General features: G+C 49.7%; 1 protein-coding gene across 2 annotated transcripts in view; it reads right to left on the reverse strand.

Moving 5' to 3' along the window:
* Positions 1-5103: 5103 nt before the first annotated feature.
* SDHB (succinate dehydrogenase complex iron sulfur subunit B) overlaps positions 5104-21643 on the reverse strand; it is a 30970-nt gene continuing 14430 nt past the window's right edge. Inside the window, exons 4-9 of one of the 2 annotated variants that reach the window (XM_019836254.3) lie at positions 15447-15532; positions 12837-12973; positions 12078-12194; positions 10863-10964; positions 9507-9629; positions 5104-5476 (exon numbers count right to left, since the gene is read on the reverse strand). In XM_019836254.3, the coding sequence (XP_019691813.1) occupies positions 5354-5476; positions 9507-9629; positions 10863-10964; positions 12078-12194; positions 12837-12973; positions 15447-15532 (688 nt within the window). In that variant the 3' untranslated portion in view covers positions 5104-5353. Of the gene's footprint in view, positions 5477-5796; positions 6019-9506; positions 9630-10862; positions 10965-12077; positions 12195-12836; positions 12974-15446; positions 15533-21643 lie in introns of those variants that run through there. The other variant, XM_003989523.4, reaches the window with a different exon arrangement.

The raw sequence follows: 21643 nt of genomic DNA on the forward strand, positions 1-21643 counted from the left end.
GCAAGTCACTTGACTCTCTGGGCCTCCCTTTTTAACCTACGGGATGGCAATGACATTAGCGATGCCTGCTTTCACAGCGTTGTGAGGCTCACATGAGGAAAGACATCAAACACTTGGGACAGTAGCTGGCACGGCTCACTAAATGTCAAAAAAGGAAGACACACCCGCCCAGAGACTCACACAGTCAGATACGCCCCTCAGAGATAGGCGTGGGCACGGGGAGACTGCAGTGATGCACGAGAAGCCTCTAAAATGCCGGAGAAATAGCGGAGGTATAACCCAGGCCTCAGAAGCCTCACCTCATGACTGCGGATACACCTGCACAAGTGGGACGCACGGAGGCCTCATACCTGTATGCAGCTTGTGACACTGCCAACATGGCGTCCCCTGACCCTGGGGTCGGTGGCTTCTGGACCAAGGACCTCCAAAGGCAGAGGGTGAGCCAGAGACCCCCAGGGTCTGGAGTAAATCAGGGAACGATCATATCAGGGCCAAGGATGGGACCTGTCATCTATCCAATATGTTATCTATCCAATTGTCATCTACCCAATATGATCTATGGCGTGCCAAGCAGTTCTAGAAGCTGGGAACACGATGGTGAATAAAGCAGACACGGGGAACAGCCAAAGGCAGGCAGAGGAAAACTTCCAACAATTGCCTGTCATGGAAAGGGCTGGAAGAAGCCAGAGCTCCGATGGGGGTTTATGGTGTAGGATGGACTCCAGAAGGGAAAGAAGGGAAGGCCTTGACAGTGGCTGAAACAGCAAGAGCTCGATACGTCCATTTGCTAAAGGGACAGATGTTGGCAGGACCCTCTCACGGGTGGGACGAGAACGTGCAGGAGTACGGAATCAGCTATGCTCCAGGGTTCAGTTCTGAGCAGATGCGGGACAGTGGAGCCACTTACCGAGCTGGGAGGCTGCTGGCCTAGCAGCTTGACTGCCTGGGGGACGAGGCTGGCTTCACTCAGTTCAGATAAGTCCTGTGTCATCTGCCGATGACATTTCCAGTGCGGGCAGGCTAACTTCTCACAGTCCCCATTTCTTCCCCCAGGGCTTAGCTCAATATGCCTGATGGACGTCCTCCCCGGGGAGCCCAGACCCCGACAGCAGGCACAGTGGCTGGGTGTGGAGAACCAGCCTGCCAGGATGACCTTGCCAAGAGGCAGCGTGGTCCTGGGGCTGGGGCTGGGCTGTGACACCTCTCCTGGGTTGGGATGTGCATCAGGCACTTTCTAGCTGTGTGAGCTTACAAAAGTCACTTTCCCTCTCTGAGCCTCTTTCGCTGCTCAGAGGGTGAAGTGAGATAGCAGGTGCTTGGTAGAAGCCAGTTGCTGTCTTTAGGTCCTGGCGCTGGGCTAGAAGCTTCATGAGAGCAGGGGGCTCAGATACCCCACTGCGAGGTTGGTTCCCTCGCCCGCCCCCCGCCCCCGTTCCTACTGCTTGGCTTGGAAGAGGCTCCACCCTCTACGGCCATCTAGGGAGGAGCCACACCTGCCGCTCTGCCCATCGCCTTCATGGGGCAGGAAGCCAGAGGAAGCTTCTTCCCAAACCACAGAGGATGTGGGAGTCTCTGCCGTCTGCTGGGGTTACCTCTGGGGAAGTGGCTCTCCCTGTGTGGTCCTCTGAGTGGTTTGTGGGTTGGGCTCCAGGCACCTGTGGGTCAGGACCCATCAAGGAACTTTCCTTGCAGGGCTGCTGCTCCCTTGGGGACGGACGAGAAAGACATAAAATATGTGCGGTCCACGTGGCCAAAGGATTGAGAAGTCACTAGTTTGGACCAGTTGATTCTAGAGTGTTGCCTTACTTCTCAATTTCTCCAGCTTCACTAGATTTTGGCCATTCTCTCACCTAGTGACAAGATGATGGCTGTCCAGACACATGAAGTGGGGTTTCAGCAATTTGCTTTATAGTCTCCTGGGCAAAAAGGAGAAGGGCCAGCGAGAATTTGGGTGTTGGGGTCTGTTGGTGGCATTCTGTCCCTGCGCCCAGTGAGTGGTCAGTGGGACATGAGAAATGAGCATTGTTGGTTCCGCCCAGAAAAACCATCCTCTGAGTGGGAGGGAGGTCCCTCACTCTGGTCAGGCGTGTCAGAAACGTCCCGGGTCGTCAAGTCCAAGAGGCCAGGAATAGAAGGCCTGTGTGGTCCCTGTGGCACTGAGTGGGCCTTGCATGTCGTGGGTAGTTGAAACAATCAGTTGAATTGTGTTTCTGGAGCATTTGCTCTACCGCAGGCTAGATGCTTTCTCATTTATCTTTTTTTTTTTTTAAATTTTTTTTTTCAGCGTTTTTATTTATTTTTGGGACAGAGAGAGACAGAGCATGAACGGGGGAGGGGCAGAGAGAGAGGGAGACACAGAATCGGAAACAGGCTCCAGGCTCCGAGCCATCAGCCCAGAGCCCGACGCGGGGCTCGAACCCACGGACCGCGAGATCGTGACCTGGCTGAAGTCGGACGCTTAACCGACTGCGCCACCCAGGCGCCCCATCTTTTTTTTTTTTTTAACGTTTATTTATTTTTGAGAGAGAGAGACAGAGCATGAATGGGGGAGAGTCAGAGAGAGAGGGAGGCACAGAATCCAAAAGAGGCTCCAGGCTCCGAGCAGTCAGCACAGAGCCCGACGCGGGGCTCGAACTCATGGACCATAAGATCATGACCTGAGCCGAAGTCAGATACTCAACCGACTGAGCCACCCAGGTGCCCCATCTTTTTGAAAACTAATGTTAAGTAATTATTTAAAAATTTTTCAGCTTTTTTGAAGTATAAAGGATTCCCTTCATTGAGTTAACACATCTATCACCTCACATACTTACTTATTTTTTGAGTAAGAACTTAACATTTATTCTCATTGAGACTTGAACCACAATTCTAGTAGGCGAATGCTGTTAATGCCCGTTTTTTTTTTTTTTTTTTATTAAATTTTTTTTTTTTCAACGTTTATTTATTTTTGGGACAGAGAGAGGCAGAGCATGAACGGGGGAGGGGCAGAGAGAGAGGGAGACACAGAATCGGAAACAGGTTCCAGGCTCTGAGCCATCAGCCCAGAGCCCGACGCGGGGCTCGAACTCACGGACCGCGAGATCGTGACCTGGCTGAAGTCGGACGCTTAACCGACTGCGCCACCCAGGCGCCCCTTTGCCCGTTTTATAGATGGGAAAAGAGAGGCACAGAAGTTAAAGTTGCCCAACGACCAGGTAAGAAGACGTGGCTGGGTTCAGTCTTAGAGAAACTGGACGAATTCCACAGTATTACTTTTGCAGATGAAGGCACATCGTCCGGACACAATCGGGGCACAGAAGTAGCACAAAGGACAGGTTACCGTCTCTCCACTCAGATCTGCAGTTTTTCTTAGAACGAGCCTTTGTGACTGTTAAAAATAGAACAGTTGCCTGCACGCGATCCAGGGAAAGATGAAACAAGCAGTCAATACAACTCTCGGTTGGTACCGTGTTCCCATTTGGCCCCGGTGGAGACGGGGTGCCCTGCAGCCACAAATCTGACGTGCCCTGAGGCAGATTTGCAGTGACAGCTCCCAGGACACTGCCTCGTACCAGCAGCTGGGGGGGCAGAGCTCGTCTTTCTGAGCCATCATGTTATTCGTGGGAAAAACTTATGTTTCTCTGCAGACCTAGATGTTAGAAGCAAAGTCAAAGTATCCATGAATCCAAGGAATGTGACCTCCCCGAGGCTGAATCGGGTGTCAACGGTATGGAAGGTATGGGGGCTGCCCCGGGGGTTTTTCAGTTCTCACTTCCGGGTTTAGGCTTCAACACCACAGGATGGGTTACCTGTGTGGTCTCACTGGGGTGGTCGAGCATCTGAGATGCTATACTTTAGGGCGAGGACCCTGTTCTGAATTTCTAATAATACAGTGTTTGTGTTTTTTTTTTTTTTTTTTTTTTGGTGTGTGTGTGTGTGTGTGTGTGTGTGTGTGTTTTAATTTGGCGACCTTGGCAGGGATGGCAGGGAACGTATCTCGCTCATCTTTACCCCCCAGCACCTCGCCTCTCGTAATGAGTAATGCTGGAGACAAGACTAGTGCTTTTGAACTGTCCCTTTTCAAAGCCACCAATGCTCATTAAAGGTTCATCCTGGGTGAGTCAGACATTTTTCTTGGCTGCCTGCCTCACGATGCAAGAGGCCTTTGTTTCCCGGATGATCTCACTGCTGGGAGTTAAAAAGCAGCCTTGGAGTGTTCCTGAATGTAAGGAGGGCTTGCCCGAATGGGCAGCAGTAGAGAATCACTGTGCACCTGCCCCACCAAACACTTAACCAGTGGTTCCAAAGGCTAAGGTGGACAATAAATCACACACACACACACACACACACACACACACACACACACACACACACACACACACACTGAGGCAGCTCATTATTAGCACCAAAGAGGCCCTTATATATTGTGGGGTGAGAATAGAAAGCTGCTATATTATTGATGATAGCCAAAACGTGGAAGCAACCAAGTATCCGCCGAGGGATGGATGGATCCAGCAAACTGTGGCATCTACACACAATGGAGTATTATTCAGCCTTAGAAAGAAAAGTAATTCTCGGGGCGCCTGGCTGGCTCAGTCCGTGGATCTTGGGGTTGTGGGTTTGAGCCCCATGATGGGTGAAGAAATTACTTAAAAAATAAAATCTTAAAAAAATAAAATCTTTTATGAAGAATGTTTATTTTTGACAGAGAGCATGGGCGCGCATGTGGGGGAGGGGCAGAGAGGGCCAGAGAGAATCCCAAGCAGGCTCTGTGCTGACAGCACGGACGTGGAGCCTGAACCCACGAACCGGGAGATCATGACCTGAGCTGAAGTTGGACACTCAATGACTGAGCCACCTGGGCGACCCATATTGCACTGTATGTGTGTGTGTGTATATATATATATATATATGTACTTTTAAAAATTTCTTTTAATCTTTATTTTTGAGAGACAGAGTGCGAGTGGGGGAGGAACAGAGAGAGAGACACAAATCCGAAGCAGGTTCCAGGCTCTGAGCCGTCAGCACAGAGCCCGACGCAGGGCTCGAACCCACGAACTGTGAGATCATGACCTGAGCCGAAGTCCGACGCTTAACCGACTGAGCCACCCAGGGGCCCCTGCACTTTATTCTTGAAGGGAAAGCTTCCTGTATGCCCATTTGTCATGGCAGAAAGGTCTGGGAGGAAGTGCCTCAGCTGTCAGTGGGGGAGGCGGTGTGGGACTCGGGGTGTTTGCGGGGCTTTCCGTTTCCGGCCTGCCGCACTTTTGGCACCGTCTGTCTTTCCGGTGAGCGTGGCTGCCTTCGTGGTAGAGCGTTACAGCCAAGGTGGCAGTGTTGGGAATTCGTGCTTGCCTGGAGAGGTCTCCTGAGGTCAGCCGTGGAACTCAAGGTCACAGCTGATCCCGGTCATTGCTCTGTGCTGGAGGCGTCTGACTGACTTAGCAAGACGCGGCTCGAAGTCATTCTGATACTGAAAGCTGCAGGACCCGGGAGGCTGTAGGACAAGAGCTCCCATCAGTGAACGGGCACCTTCCCTCCTGCAGGCAGCAGGGGTGAGGTGGGCAGGGTCACAACCCCCCCGCCCCCCACATGGGCAGACCAAGAGGCCAGGAGGAGGAGGAGGAGGAAGCTGCCCGATGGCGTCCCACGGGGGAAGGGCAAAGGGAACAAGTCCCAGGCCCAGCAGGCCTGTCCACGGGGACCCTGCCCTGCCCCCAGGGGCTCAGTTCCAGGGTCGGGCCCTCTTCCAGGATAAGGGCCCTTCCTTCTGGCACCCGTGCATCCCTCTTCAGCAAGTAAAAGGAACAGGCGTGCTTTTTTGTTAATAAAGTAGAATAACATTTATTTATTTCTTAGAATCTTTATTACACATGCTGTATTCATGGAAAATCAAGACCTCAAATTGGATATAAAGTATGTCCAGCTGGGCCGGTTAAGTCGCAGTTAGCGCGGGAACAGTTACACTGACGCTTTCTTCCCCTTATAGGTGGCCATCATTTTCTTGATTTCAGCAATAGCTTTGCCTGGATTCAGCCCCTTGAGAGAAGGAAAGAGAATCAGTACCAAAGGGTACGTGGACTGAATGAAGAACCCAGGGCCTGGGGCGAACCCCCCTCAAGCGGGGCTGGGGTCAAAGCAAGGCGATGCGAATCTCATCCTTTCAAAGCCAGGGGCTGGGGCTCAGGGCTCTCCGGTGTCCACCTGGAGACACCTCACAGCGGCCGGATGGCTCCGGTGACCCCTCCCGCCCCCCTGCGCAGACCCACGGGGGCCGTGTGCTCGAGACGCACGCACGTCCAGGAGACGGCAGCTCTTCCACGGCCACGGCCGGCGTCCCAACCAGCCGGCAGCCCTCAGTCTCTTACACATTCCCGTGGACACACAAGAGCCCTCACGGGTGCCGGGAAGGAAGGGCCCTCCCTGGGGACCCTTCCCAAGCTCCCGTGGCAGCCTGACTGGCCAGTAACCCTGATCCCGCAGGAGGCACCATGACGAGCCCAGTGAGCGCCGGCCGCCTCAGCAGGGACACAAGGACGCAGCCGAGGTGAGAAGAGAGCCCCGTCTTTCTAGAAGCACAACTCTACCCTTGAAATGACAGTGTGGGTCGCACGGGCCCTGAGCAGGAAGTGGAAGTTTGCCACCTCTAACACCCACGGCCTGGGCGGGGGGAGTGGCGCTGCCCTCTCAGGGGCCTGAATCTGTACGCACACGCAGCTCCAACAAGCGTGCAGAGGAAACTGAGGGAGTGAAGAAGGAGGTGGCACTTTTTAAAAAGTTTACTTATGTATTTTGAGGGGGGAGAGAAGCAGAGAGAAAGGGAGAGAGGGAGGAAGGGGGAAGGAGAGGGAGGGTGAGGGACAGAGAGAGGGGGAGAGAGGAGTAGAGGGGGAGAGAGAATCCCAAGCAGACTCTGTGACACGGGGCTCGAACTCACGAGCCATGAGATTGTGACCTGAGTCTGGTGGACGCTTAACCCAGGCTCCCAGGAGGTGTCACTTTTTTTTTTTAATTTATTTTATTTTTTTAATTTTATTTTTTACTTTTTAAAATTTACATCCAAATTAGTTAGCATATAGTGCAACAATGATTTCAGGAGTAGCTTCCTTAGTGCCCCTTCCCCATTTAGCCCATCCCCCCTCCTACAAGCCCTCCAGTAACCCTGTTTGTTCTCCATATTTAAGAGTCTCTTATGTTTTGTCCCCCTTCCTGTTTTTATATTATTTTTATTTCCCTTTCCTTATGTTCCTCTGTTTTGTCTCTTAAAGTCCTCATGTGAGTGAAGTCATATGATTTTTGTCTTTCTCTGACTAATTTCACTTAACGTAATAGCCTCCAGTTCCATCCACGTGGTTGCAAATGGCAAGATTTCCTTCTTTTTGATTGCCGAGTAATACTCCATTGCATATATATACACCACATTTTCTTTATCCATTCCTTCATCGATGGACATTTGGGGTCCTTCCATCCTTTGGCTATTGTTGATAGTGCTGCTATAAACATGGGGGTGCACGTGTCCCTTCGAAACAGCACACCTGTATCCCGTGGGTCAATGCCTAGTAGTGCCATTGCTGGGTCGTAGGGCGGTTCTATTTTCAGTTTTTTGAGGAACCTCCATGCTGTTTTCCAGAGTGGCCGCACCAGCTCGCATTCCCACCAAGAATGCAAAAGAGATCCTCTTTCTAGGAGGTGGCACCTTTTAGCAACTTTCTCACTGATGCCAAGCACCCAGCTCTGCCTGAGATCAAGCCCGTCCGGCCAGCTGGCCCTGCCCGCCCAGATGCTCCGCCCTGGCCTGACCCCGGCACTCCCCTCTCCATACTGGACTCCGCGGGGCCTGATGCCCCCGATCTTGGGCTATGGAGCCGGTGCTGTCCGCCCTGCAGTCCCCACTCTGGTGGGGCCGAGTAACTATGACGCCTCCCGAGGCCAAGGAGGCTGTCCTGGGAAGCCCTGGAACAGGATGGTCGGAGGAGACCCACGGGCTGCTGTGGAGTGCTGTGATCCGGACGCTCCAGATGGTGGGATTTCTTTTAAGCCATCTCCCTCTGCTCACTCATGGTGTCATCTATCCTCTGACTGCCCGGTCCCATCCGCTGAGAACCTTTTGTATGTTCGACCCTACTGCCAATAAAGCACTTCCATAGTGTGGGGGGTGGCGGTGGGGGAGGGGGGGAAACGTGTGGAAAGAAAGAAAAGAGAAAAAGAGAAAGAAAAAAAGAGATCTTCAGAAGGAAAGAAAAGGAGAGAGAACACTCTTCCAAGGCTGCTATGGAATGATCTCGAAAATAAATTAAGGGGTAAAGGCAGTGACTGGGACTGAACAGGCCCTGTATGCATTTGGTACAGCGTGCAATCTCTGCAAAGGCACACGAGAGGCGGGGGACACAGGCTGCGTTGGGGAGGTGGAGGGGGTGATGGGGTGAGGGATGAGCGTCCACGGCGCCCCTGCCCGCCTCCGCTTACCACAGGACTAGTGGGTCAGCACACACGAGCCCACCTGATCTGGGGCAGCAGGAAGAGACTAGTCTGGGAGGCAGGGGGCCTGCTTTTCTGGCCTGCCCCGACAGTGACGTTGGCAAGTCACTGCCCTCCCTACTCCTGCCCGGGCTCGGCCTCCCCGTCTGTAAAAGGGTCCCTTCCAGTTCAAACAATCTGGGCCTGTGTGTCCTCCCATGGGTCCCAGACAGCCTCCGTTCTTGTCTGCTCCCAGGTGTCATGCAAAGACGCCCGCCAGGGAATGCACCCAGAAGCCAAGTGCCCCCCGGAGCTGCCGTCTCTGAGTCTGGAACAGGCCGGGCACCCGTCTGCGGGCCCATTTCCTGAGCGCTCCTGTGCCAGGAGCTGTTCTGAGCACGTCAGTGGTCTAACTTGCCCCACAAATTAGAGGTCCCGGGGGCAGAGCCTCACCCCCGCCTGGGGGCCCCTACCAGGCCCCACTGCTGATGGACCACGAGAAGCGCCGTGGCAGAGACGGGCACCTGGAAACACGGGTGTCAGGCAAAAAAAGAAGGAAATTACCCACCTGGATGTCCTGTTTAAGCTTGGCTGCCTCCCCCCACCCTTTCTTTAAAGCTGCTGGCTGGTTATCCCGGTTTCCATCTTGCTGCCTGCTCACCCACTCACCCCACTGTCTACAGTCTCTGCTCGAGGGGCAGCCACGCTTTGAGCCGCATGGCCCGGGCTAGGCTCCCTGCCCACCGCCTGGACCGAAGGGCAGCCAGCCCACAGCGGGCCATGCGCCTCAGAGGTGGCACGGAAACGCAGAGAAGACAGGCGGATGGCCAAAGCTGAAATCAGGGCGAGTCCAGGAAGCAGGAGGACGAGCAGGAAGGGGAGGGAAAGCTAGGTGAGCTTGAGCTGAGACCGAGAAAAGCCCCCGAGAACGGACGGGCTGGCTGCGAGAGCATAGCAGACTGTCTGGGCGACGCTGCGAGACGGAGGCACAGGGACACAGAGGGAATCGCACACGCCGCTTCGGACACATCGGCCCGGAGGCAGGGCGGAGGGCCGCCGGCGCCTCATACCTTGGGGCAGGTCCTCGTGCAGTTCATGATGGTGTGGCAGCGATACAGGGAGAACGGGTCCTGCAGCTTGGCCAGGCGCTCCTCCGTGAAGTCGTCTCTGGAGTCGATCATCCAGCGATAGGCCTGGGGAACCGGGGGCCGAGGCGCTGAGCTGGCAGCTTAAGCCGTCACAGCTCAAAGCCCCAGGCAGGGGTGCAGAGGGGAGGGAGTCTCCCAGTTTAGGGGCCTCGTCTCTGCTCCTTAAGTCCTGCCATCTTTCAAGGCAAGGCCCCCCCCCCACTCCTCGGTAACCCCCTTGATTAACAACCCCCCAACTTCTGAGCCACACTGCACCTGGTACCCTGGTGCTTAATTACATGCGAGCAGGCACCGCCCCCTCATCACTTCAAGACGCTCATTGGCTTCCTGGATGCCCAGCTTCTGAGTCAGGGAACCGCCTTCACAGCACCTACCCACCGTCTCCCGTAGACTGATGACTTAAGATCTCTGTCCAGAGAGGATATTTAATATTTGTTCCCCCGACAGACTCCCGTGATTGGTCAGCCCATCTGGGAGCCTGGCACGGGCCGGCTGAAGGCGGTCAACCGCCCGAGCACGGGCTGCTGGCGCAGGGAGGCGGAGGGGGCTCCGTTCCCCAGCACCTCACAGCGATGGTGTGGGTGCCAACGGTGAACGAACGGGCCTCGTGGTTCGATCTTTTATGTGGATGGGAATCAATGCTGCTAAGTGGTCACACCGCACGGAGCTTCCCTTTTCGTGGGAAGATGAGAACTGAGAACTGGTGTTTTTGAGCTGCTCGAGAATCTGAGAAAAGCACTGGCCAGAAACTTAAAAAGCACACTTTATGGGAAGGAACAAAGGCAGTTTCCCTGCAGTGAGTACACACGCAGCGATGTGCCCAGCAAGGCCGTGCTGCCTCCTCTCCAAACAACCCCTAAACCCAGGACTCCAGGTTTTCATCAGCCTGGAAACAAGTTCCAAACTTACAGCTGGGAGGCTGCCCCTCAGTCAAATTTCTCTCTCCGGCCTGCACGTCCAAACTCCCCGGGGAGGGAGATGGGGGGCTGCCTGACAGATGTGGTCTGGGGAAAGCGGGCACGTGGGGAAGCGAGAGACAGCTGCACAGGGAATGCGTTTTAACATCTGCAGACGTGCGTTGCCTCGGGGTGACCCTCACCACACAGAAATGAGGTATCTTGCTGAAGACGTACTGAAACCACGCGAAGTCCAGGCACCCCATTGCCCTGCCTGTGACGGACGCCCGTTGGCATCCTGGTTGCCAACAAGCCACCGTCCTTTTGGACTTCTGGATGCCTCAGTTTTAACTTCTCTTGAAGCAACGAAGGAGCACCTTACCTGCATAAGGACTGCAGGTCCCAGGTATTTGTCTCCGTTCCACCAGTAGCTGGGGCAGCTGGTGCTGCAGCAGGCACAGAGAATACACTCATACAGCCCGTCCTGTGCAGAGGGAAAGGGCGGTCAGGGGCCCAAGGCCGAAGAGACTCGGGTTTCTAGCCGACCGAATGTGATGTCGGCGGTCGGCACGTGAACAAAGCGACTATTTGCGTGTGAGTTTTCTTGGCAAAACCCTAGGGGTGGCTTGTACGGATGTATCAGATTTGTAAAAAGAGATCTTGGAGCCAAAATGTAAACATTTGCTGGATTAGAACCCAGAGTTCTGAAGGCCAAGTACAATGATACTTATCCTTTAATACACCACCTCTGTTACCTAAAAACAAACAAACCCCCCAAAAAAGCAAAACAAAGAAAAGCAACCAGGGAAACCTGGGTGGCTCAGTTGGTTAAATGTCCGACTTCGGCTCAGGTCATGATCTCAAGGTTCATGAGTTCGAGCCCCGCGTCGGGTTCTGTGCCGACCAGCTCTGAGCCTGCTTGGGATTCTGTCTCCCTCCCTCCCTCCCTCCCTCCCTCCATGTCCCTCCCCAGCTCGTGCTTTCTCTCTCAAAAATAAATAAATAAACATTAAAAAAACCAAAACAAAAACACTTCACAGCGTGGATACTGGAACTCAGAGTGACAGGGCTGTCCCCCACCCTGCCCAGCAATCCCTGGACTCTCGGTGTCAGCAAAGAACAGCAAGGTTCTAGTCCCAGTTTTGCCATGAACTCCTTTGCTCCTGTCTGCAAAACAGGTGGTGGAAGCAGGACCACCAACGGCCAGGACGTGTCTGATTTGCCCCCGAGTGTCAAAGAGCCTCTGATGGGGGTGTCAGCTTGGAAAAACCTGGTAATCTGCACACAGGTTTCTTTTGAAAAAGACAAACATCCTGCAACATGGTAATGTCGTGCCCTTCTAGGCAGTGTGGGCCTGCTCCAGACCCCTGGTCCACTGTGGGCCCTTGTGGGTTCACACTGCCCACGTGGTCCCGAGAGGATGGCAGTCCAGCCCTTGGACAGATGCTCTTGCAGTTTCCTTCCAGAACACACTAAATAAAGGGTCTGCATGATCCCATGCTGCCACTCCCCACCCCATCCCCCCAAGCCACACTTCCTGGCAAGCATCTTGGCAACAAGATTCCTCAAAGCAAGACAATAAATGGGGACTAATGACCAGTTTCTCACGATCTTCTATGGACTGCAGGTACTGCTGCTTGCCTTCCTGGGATTCATCCTTCTTCTTCAAATAAGGCTCAATGGATTTGTACTGAGCATAGAAGTTGCTCAAGTCCTGAGGTTAAGAGGCAGAAGGAAAAAAGGGTCAGATTTCACCACCACTCCTTAGCTTTCTTATTCACCCCATTTCGTGGACAATCCCTACTTCCCCCCGATCCTACAGAAGTCTGACTCACTTTGGTGTGGATCTGTGCAAAGACTACAGAAGGAGAAATGGTCAGCATTAATCGTGGCTCGGAAATCTCTCCTTCACCCACTCAGGAAGCCTTCCAATCCCATAGCCCCTCCAGTGAAGGTGGTCAAACACGGGGAGGCAGAAATTAAAGTCCAACGCGTAACCAGTGTTGCCTTCCCCACTGGGATTTTCCACATGAATTCTTTGTAGTTATGGCCGAATTCTTTGTAGTTATGGCCAAATTCTTGATTCTGGGACTGTTCCAACTCTACAATCTTGTGCCCAGTTATTCCCAAACAATCCTCACCAAATGAGCTGCTGGAGAATCTTCTAGGTGGGTTTATCTTCCACCATTCAAATTCCTTAACTCAGGGAAAAAGCCTGCCCTCAAGAACTGATAACGTATCTTTCTCTCTCTCTCACACACACCTCTTCCCCTCTCCCCTGAAGATAAAAAAGGGGGAGGGATGGGGGGGATAGGAGACAGAAGGGGGGATAGGAGGGAGGGAGGCAGAAACTCACGGGAACAAGATCCTTTATCACATACATATGCGGAAGAGGGTAGATTTTGGAGACTTTGCTGAGGTTGGTGTCAATCCTGCGGGTGCAAGCCAGAGTGTTGCCTCCGTTGATGTTCATCGCACAAGAGCCACAGATGCCTGATAGAGAGAATGCATTTAACACCTCCTCCCCCAGGCTCAGGCAGTCCAGCTTCAAACTCTCTTTTCTGGAATGTTGTTCCTCTACCATCAGGGGCAGCACTGACACAGAATCCACCCGGGGCAGAAGGTGCTGCTGTTTTCCCTCTCCTCCATCTTTCTTCCTGGAATGCAGATCTAACGGCCGCAGTTCCAAAAGCCATTTTGGGACCACGAGGCAACCTTGAGGCTGGAATCGACACGCCACAGATGGCGCTGGAAGACAGAAGGGGCCTGGGGCACTGGTGGCATCGCAGAGTGCCCACATCAGTCCTAGCTCCATGATTCATGTATTTTCGGGGGGGGGGGGGGATTTTTTTTTTTAAAGTCCCTGTTATTTGAACTCATACTCTAACAGACAGAAACCAAAAGCAAAATATCATCTTCCGGTTTAGGCCTGGGTGTGGATCACCCACGTAGAACTCTTACTCTGTTTTCACCAAAACTAGCAGCATAGCGGCTCTGGGGATATGAAACCCACGTAAACTGGCTGAGCACTGACCTTCCAAGGAGAAGAATGAACTAACTGAAACCAAAGCACAGCAAAAATAAGGTGCTGACGCAGGACCCTGAAAATGAGACTTCTCTTTGCCTGGACTCACGTCCCGTGTATGGAAATTTCCTAGGTATTTCAGAGTTTAAAGACGACTATGCAATATGAATCCACTTCTCTGAAGCTGTCTTTTGAAGATCAGGCCAGAGAAATGTGATTACTTGTGAGACGTGCACTGGGTTATCACTTTAGTGAGACCACTCCCTTCTGTGAATCTTAATAAGCGTGTCTTAAGCAAATACTCCTATAGTTCCCCAGGGGACTGAATGTCGTCAATATATTTATGTAAGCCTGGCATCCCAGCAGAGAAATATGCTTTTGTAAGCGATGGCATACAATTTAAAAAATAAATCTGGGGTGCCTGGGTGGCTCAGACGGTTAGGTATCCAACTTTCGGCTCAGGTCATGATCTCACAGCTTGTGAGTTCAAGCCCTGCGTTGGGTTCTGCGCTGACAGCTCAGAGCCTGGAGCCACTTATGCTCTCTCTCAAAAATAAACAAATTTTCTTCTTCTCTGAAAAAGGCTCCCCTAGAAATTCTCTTACCAACAAGGGAAGAGAAAGGAGTGGTAATTAATATCATTCTGCTTTGTAGTTTTTAGTCCAGATGGGCCACAGCTTATATTCTTGGCTCTGAAAAAGTCTTACGGGGAAAGGTTACTGAAAAGCATCTATATTTCCTGTGTTGCCAGGACTTACATGGGGAAGGTTGGTGTTTAATTACAGCAGAATGTTCCCTGAACAGCAGGACTCAGCCAAACTATGGTAATATCTGTCAGCATTTGGTACACTAAATCCCATCCTGTAAGATTAGATGAATCAAAGCAGATGTCTTAGAAGCAGGACTGAATGACCTGAAATGTACAGCAGAACGAAGATTAAAAAGTGATGGGCCAACATCTATAGTGACTTTTCCTTTTAGGAAAGGTTATTTTAGGAAGAAGATTCAATCACTTGTTTTGGCCCACACCACCCTCTGTTTCGTTTTGTCAGGTTTTCCAAGCCTGGCCAGCAGAGTGTACCGCCTGAGTGCAGTTCTGGAATCTGACAAATCTGGCGGACTCCTGGCTCCCCAACTATCTGTGTGTTTTTCTTGAAGTCCCTTAACCTCCCCGGACCTCAGTGTAAACACTAATAGGGCTGGTCTATTCCGCGTAAAGTGAACAGAACAGAGCCGGGCACACAGACCGTGCTCCACGGCCATCGGGACCAGTCAGCCCTCGTAGCATCCCTCTGTGACTTTTGTGATTGTTACTCAAAATGTACCACTAGAAGATTATTTAGGGGTTTTCTTAAAATCAACTCATGTTTACTTAGATTTATATTAAAAAACTTTACCACTGTTATGCTGTCATCAGTAATTATATTTTTCTAACGTATCATATAAACACACGGCTATTAAAGTAAAACACGCGGGTCTGAATACTGCTAGAAATCAGCTCCTGCGACACCGGCTGCACACTGTGGGAAACTCTGTTCCCACCCAGAATGTTCCTACTGAGCAGCTGCTCTGAGCGCGCGTAATGCTGGGAGCTGGGGGTGGGGGCACACCCGTACCCCCCTGCCCCCCGGCCAAGCAGCTTGGCAGGGGTGCGGAAGTGGCCGGCTAGCAGACCCAAGCTGGTCCCTGAGGGTGTGACAGCTCACGGGGACCACCGGATGCAGTGACCACGTGACATAAAGCTCCTGACGGGAAGAAAATTCAGAAACCAGAGCTTGTACTACAGTTCGAATTTTTGACACATTTACCCAAGAAAAGGAAGTGCGACGCACAGCAAGGTCACCCGGCAGATGGCCAGCTGTTCGGGTAGCCGTCTCAGTCGTGGCCGGCCCGGGCACCAAGCATAAGGGTCTAAAGCCTAATAAGGAAGGAGATGCTTACCTTCTCTGCATGATCGTCGGAAAGTCAAAGTCGAATCGATTTCATTCTTAATCTTGATTAAAGCATCCAACACCATAGGACCACATCTGACCAAAAACAACAAGACACCCCAGTCGTGCTGATGCGAAGTCCAATGTACCTACACTTCATTATTATAGTATGATCTGACACGTCTGTGTATATTAGCTGCTCTTACCCTTTTGGCTTTCTGAGGTCACACTCAGGAATTTTTCCATCGTTCTATTTTTGTGTATTCTTACACATTGTAAGTCCTGCAGAGTCACGCTGCGTATACATTTCTAGGGAAAGGAAAGCTCAAGGAGAGAGAGAGAGCCCCCTTACTCCAAAGCACTGCGAGTGCCCATGCGTGAGGGGGCAGTGGGGTGAGAGGAAGGGCAGTAGCACAGGGCTTGGAACTTGGGGCGCAGGCCTGGAGTCTGAGAACCTGGTCAGAACCCTGGCTTGGCCACTGGCTAGGTTCTTGGCAAACCGCTTCATCAGCTTCCCACCTACGAAGCAGAGGCAGCCCCTACATCTCACGGGACCGCTGCAGGTGAATTAACACACAGGACAGTCAAACAGAGCGCCTGCCACATTCGCTCAGTGTAACTGTGACCATCATCGTGCAGAGGCTGCAGTTGTATGAACGGTTCACTCTCCCTGAGCCTGTTTCCCTATCTGTCAAACGGAACCAAAACTTAAAATCGCAGGACTATTACAAAGATGAAATAAAAGCATGCGACTTTCATAGTATCCGGCACAGTCACGTGCTCAACAAACCTATTTCCTGGTTGTCACGCCCATGCCTCCCAGTCCTGCTCTATGCATGGGATTTTTAAAAATATGCCCCCGCCCCAATATCCTTTAGCATTATCCAGATTTCTTTTTTTTCTACTTTATTGAGATATAATTGCCATATGACATGCAAATTTAAGGTGCACAGCATGATAGCGTAGCACATAATTTAATATACGTATATACTGGGGTGTGCGGGTGGCTCAGGCAGTTAAGCGTCAGACTCTTGATTTCAGCTCGGGTCATGATCTCATGGTTTGTGAGTTTGAGCCCTGCGTCGGGCTCTGTGCCGACAGCGCAGAGCCTGCTCGAGATTCTCTCTACCTGCCCCCCCTCAAAATAAATAAACTTAAAAAAAAAGCGCCCCTGTGTACATATGGTGAAATGATCACCACAACAAGATTAGTTAACAGGGCTGCATTATCTGTATTTCTATCAGCAATATGCAAGTACCCTTTCCACCCTATCTTTGCTAACACTGGGAACTACCCTTTAAAAACCTCTGCTATTTTGAGAATGGAGAAGTATTATTGTTTTAATCTGAGATCTTTGAGTATTTCAGTGGTTGAGTATCTGTCATAAAGCCATTGATTTTTCTTCACGCTCCAGATGCTTATTGGAAGTGTGCTGTGCCAGGTTCCATGCTGGCTGCTGGACATACACCAGAGAACAGATGAAAACTCCTGCCTGCGCAGCACCTTCATTCTAGTCGACTATTCTACAGACTCGGTCCACCCATGTTCTTTGCCTCTTTGTTTAGGAGATCTTAGGAATTGTTTTTAAAGGAAAAACCTTTTTTAAAGCTCCAAAACTCATCATTCCCAGTACTTCACTTCTGACACTCCTGGTCACCAGGCGTGTGGTTTCCGGAACCGAGCAATCCTGCAACCCCAGCCAGGTGTCCCCACAGTGTAACTCAATCTGGCCCCACCACCACTGGCCGGTGACAGCATCAGATCCCACAGTTGAAGGGCTTGGTCCCAGCCCCCACCCCCACCGTCCTCGGACACCCGCTGCCCGCTGCAAGCTCGGGCTGTCCCCTGGAAGACTGGCTGCGGATCAGAGATTCTCATGATCCCCTCCCTTGGGTTTGACAGTTGCTAGAGCAGCTTACAGAACTTAGATAAACAGGTAATTCACTAGCTTCTGATTTAGTAGAATGGCCAAGTGGAAGAGGTGCACAGGGCAAGGTGTCCAGGAAGGGGAGCAGAGCTTCCGTGCCCTCTCCCTGCACCTGCACGAGTTCACGCACCCAGACTCTCTGAACCCCACAATCCGGGTCCTTTCATGGAGGCGTCAGTGCACAGGCATGATTGATTACATGGTGCTGCCGGTCAGTGGTTTGACCTCTAACCTCTCTTCCCTCTCAGGTCAAGGGGTAGGGCAGAGGGTTCCAACAGTCTAAACACAGGGTTGGTTCCCTAGTAATCAGCCCCCACCCCAACCTGTGGTTATCTAGACTTCTAAAAACCACCTCATTAGAGTAAACTTAGGCGGCTGAAAGGGGCTTGTCATGAATAAAAAATACAAGCCCATTTCACCTTCAGTATTTATCCGGAGCTATTTCAGGAACTGGGAACAAAACCAAAACTATTATAACAAAAGATGACCCTATAGCTCTTATCACTTTGGATCGCAAGGGTTTTAGGAGCCAGAAACCCTGGAAAAGACCAAATTTATACCACCAATCTATTCTATCAGTGGCGAATCCTGCCCTCCCTCACCTCCAGCCCATAACCAGCAATTGGCTGTTTGACTTCTAATTTTGGTAATGGAACTTTTAAACCACAGATTTAAATGCTTGCATGTTACAGTTGACCACCCTTTCCCCTTATGATACTATCACTATTTTTAATGTATGTATGTATTTATAAAATTTTATTTTTTAATAATCTCTATACCCAATATGGGGCTTGAACTCATAATCCCAAGATCAAGAGTCACACACTCCTCTGCCTGAGCCAGCCAGGGCCCCAGTACTATCAATTTTAAATCTAAAAAGATGAAACCCCTTCCTGACGTTTCAAGACTAGAATTTTCCTCTAGATTTTACATTAAAAAAAAAAATGTGTATTTATTTTTGAGAGAGAGAGCGCGCGTGCGAGCAGGGGAGGGGCTCGAACTTATGAACTGTGAGATCATGACCTGAGCTGAGGTTGGAAGCTTAACCGAGCCACCCAGGCACCCCATGCATTTTAAAATTATTCCCCCCCAAATTACAAAAACTGCTAATCAATTGCCCCAAATCACTGACTGACTAAACCTTCTTTTGCTTCTGATCTGTGGTACCTCCTTCTGGTATTCTGTAACAGAATTTCACTGAAGTAGAGTTTATTTTGCAACTTAAAAAAATTCAAATGATCTGTCTATTCCTGTCCTGGCATGTTTTAAATGGCAGCAATCCTCTTTATTTTTACAAAAATTTCAAATATCAAGTTAAAAAGCCAAAGCCCTCCCTTCAAGTGATCTCTCCTGCTAAATTTCATAAATTTCATAATAGCTAGGGACTGTTAAAGAGTCTGGTGTATTTTTCTCACACCTAAAAAAAGCAATATATATAATAACACCTTGCTTTTTTCATTCAACATCTCCAATAAAGGACAGTAATCACCTGTTTTCCTATTGAAGGACCCTTAGCTTGCTTAAATCCTTCTCTATTATATACAATGATGCAAATAACATTTTTACATAGAAATCAAGATTTTTTTGGCTATTCTGTGTCCCTTACATTTCCATATACATTTTAGGATCTGCTTGTCAATTTCTGCAAAAATGACTGGTGGGCTTTTGACAGTAATTGTGTTGAATCTGTAAATCAATTTAGGGGCGCAGTGCCACCTTAAAAAGACTGTTTTCCAGGGGTGCCTGGTTGGCTCAGTTGGAGCAGTGTGACTCAGTCTTGTGAGTTTGAGCCCCACGTTGGGCGTAGACTACTTAAAAAAATTGTTTTCCAGCCCTTAAGCATGGGATGTCTTTCCATTTATCTAAGTCTTTAATTTCTTTCCTTTTTTTCTTCCCCCCCATTTGAGAGTGAACAGGGCAGAGGGAGAGAGTGAATCTTAAGCAGGCTCCACACTCAGTGTGTTGCCCAATGTGGGGCTTGATCCCTTGACCTGGGGATCATGACTGGAGCCATAATTAAGAACTGGGACACTTGGGGCACCCAGGGTGGCTCAGTCGGTTAAGCATCTGACCCTTGATTTTTAGTTCAGGTCATGATCTCACAGTCTGAGTTGGAGCCCTGCAATGGGCTCTGCACTGACAGTGAGGAGCCTGCTTGGGATTCTTGCTCTTTCTGCCCCTCCCCCACTTGCATTCTCTTTCTCTAATAAGGGTAAAAAAAAAAAAAAAAAAAAAAAGGAACGTATAATACCATCTTAAAAAAAAGGGTCAGATGCTCAACAGACTGTACCAGCCAGTTGCCCCTAGGTTTTTAATTTCTTGTCACCGATGTTTTATAGTTCTCAGCGTACAAGTCTTGCATTTCTTTTGCTAAGTTGGATCCTCAGTATTTTATTTTTTCATGTTATTGTAAATGGAACCATTTTCTTATTTAAGGACTGTTCACGACTAGTTTATAGAAATACAACTGATTTTTATATACTGATCTTATATCCTCGCTGAACTAGTTTATTAGATCTAATAGTTTCTTGGTGTGGATTTAAGATTTTCTATATACAAGGTCATGTCATCTACGAAGAGTTTCCTTCTTCCTTGTCAATTTGCTCTATTTTCTCTTGCCTAATTTCCTTGGTTAGAACCTCCAATAAAATTCTATAATGGCTGATGCTAGTAAAACAAACAAACAAAAAAACCCTTTTTGCATGACCTTGTACCACGCGACCTTGCTAAATTTACTTATGTCCTTGTAGTTTTGTAGATTCCCTGGAATTTTCTTTTTTTTTTTTTGGTAGATTCTCTAAAATCTTCTATGTAAGCAATGATGTTATTTGTGACTGGTGACAGTTTTATCTCCTCCTTTCCAAATTTCATGCCCTTTATTTTTAACTTGCCCTTAATGCACTTGTTCAAATGTCATGTAGAACACTCAACAGAAGTGGAGTGGACACCCTTGCTATGTTCCTTATGGGCAGAGCACTGACTATTTCACAGCGAGCTGTCGATTTTCCACAGATGCTCTTTATCTAGTCGAGGAATCTCCCCCTTTTTTCAAGCGTGCAGACTTCTGGTTTTCCTCCTTTATCTTGTTACTACGGTGAATGACACGGACTGATTTTCCAATTTTCTTAAATGTTTACTTATTTTGATAGAGAGGTGGGGGTGGGAGTGGGAACTGTGAGCAGGGAGGGGCAGAGAGGAGAGAATCTCAAACAGGCTCCACACCCAGCCCGGACCCTGAAGGCTGGGGTGGACTCCATTTCACAAACAGTGAGATCATGACCTGAGCTGAAATCAAGAGTTGGATACTTAACCAACTGAGCCACCCAGGCACCCATGATTTTCCAATGTTAAAACTACTCTGCACCCCTGGGACAAGCCCAAACTTGGTTATTAAGGCATTATCCTTTTCTTATAGATGGTTAGATTTGATCTGCTGAAATCTTGAGAATTTTTGTGTCTGTTCATGAAAGATACCAATCTATATCCTTCCTTTTTGTAATGAGATGTCTCCACTAGATTTTGGAATCAGGTTTTGATGGCCTCCTAAAATGAACTGGGAAGTGATTATTCCTTGTTTATTTTCTGAAAGGATGTAACAGGCATTAGGAGTTTTCTTAAATGTTTCATGATTCATCAGTGAAGCCACCTGGGCCTGGAGTTTTCTCATGAAAAGGTCTTTGACAACGCATCTCATATCTATAGTGAATGCAGAACTATTCATATTTTCTTTTTATTTGAGAGAGAGAGAGAGAGAGAGAGAGAGAGAGAGAGAGAGCGAGCGCGCGCATGAGAAGGGGAGAGGGACAGAAGGAGAGAGAATCTTAAGCACACTCCACACTCAGCATGGAGCCCAACATGGGGCTTAATCCCAGGACACTGGGATCATGACCTGAGTCAAAATTAAGAGTCAGATGCTCAACCGAGCTATCCAGGTGCCCCCTGTTTCTGTGTTCTATTTGAATTCCATTGTGGTCAGAGAATACACTCTAGAAGATCCTAATTTTTTGGAATTTACTGAGATTTGTTTTATGGCCCAGCATCACAGTGAATGTTCCCTGCACACTTGATAAGAACATGTATTTTACAACTGTTTGGTGTGGTGTCTCAAAAATATTAATTAGATCAAGATGATTGATAATGTTCAGATGATCTGTCTTTAGTTAAAAAAAATTTATTTTTAAATTATGCAAAAATTTTTAAGGTTTATTTTGAGAGAGAGAGAGAGAGAGAGAGAGAGAGAGAGCGAGAGCGTGTGCACTCAAGAGAGAGCACGTGTGCGA

This window comes from Felis catus, chromosome C1 (assembly GCF_018350175.1).
Source record: "Felis catus isolate Fca126 chromosome C1, F.catus_Fca126_mat1.0, whole genome shotgun sequence".
Taxonomy (NCBI): Eukaryota; Metazoa; Chordata; class Mammalia; order Carnivora; family Felidae; genus Felis; species Felis catus.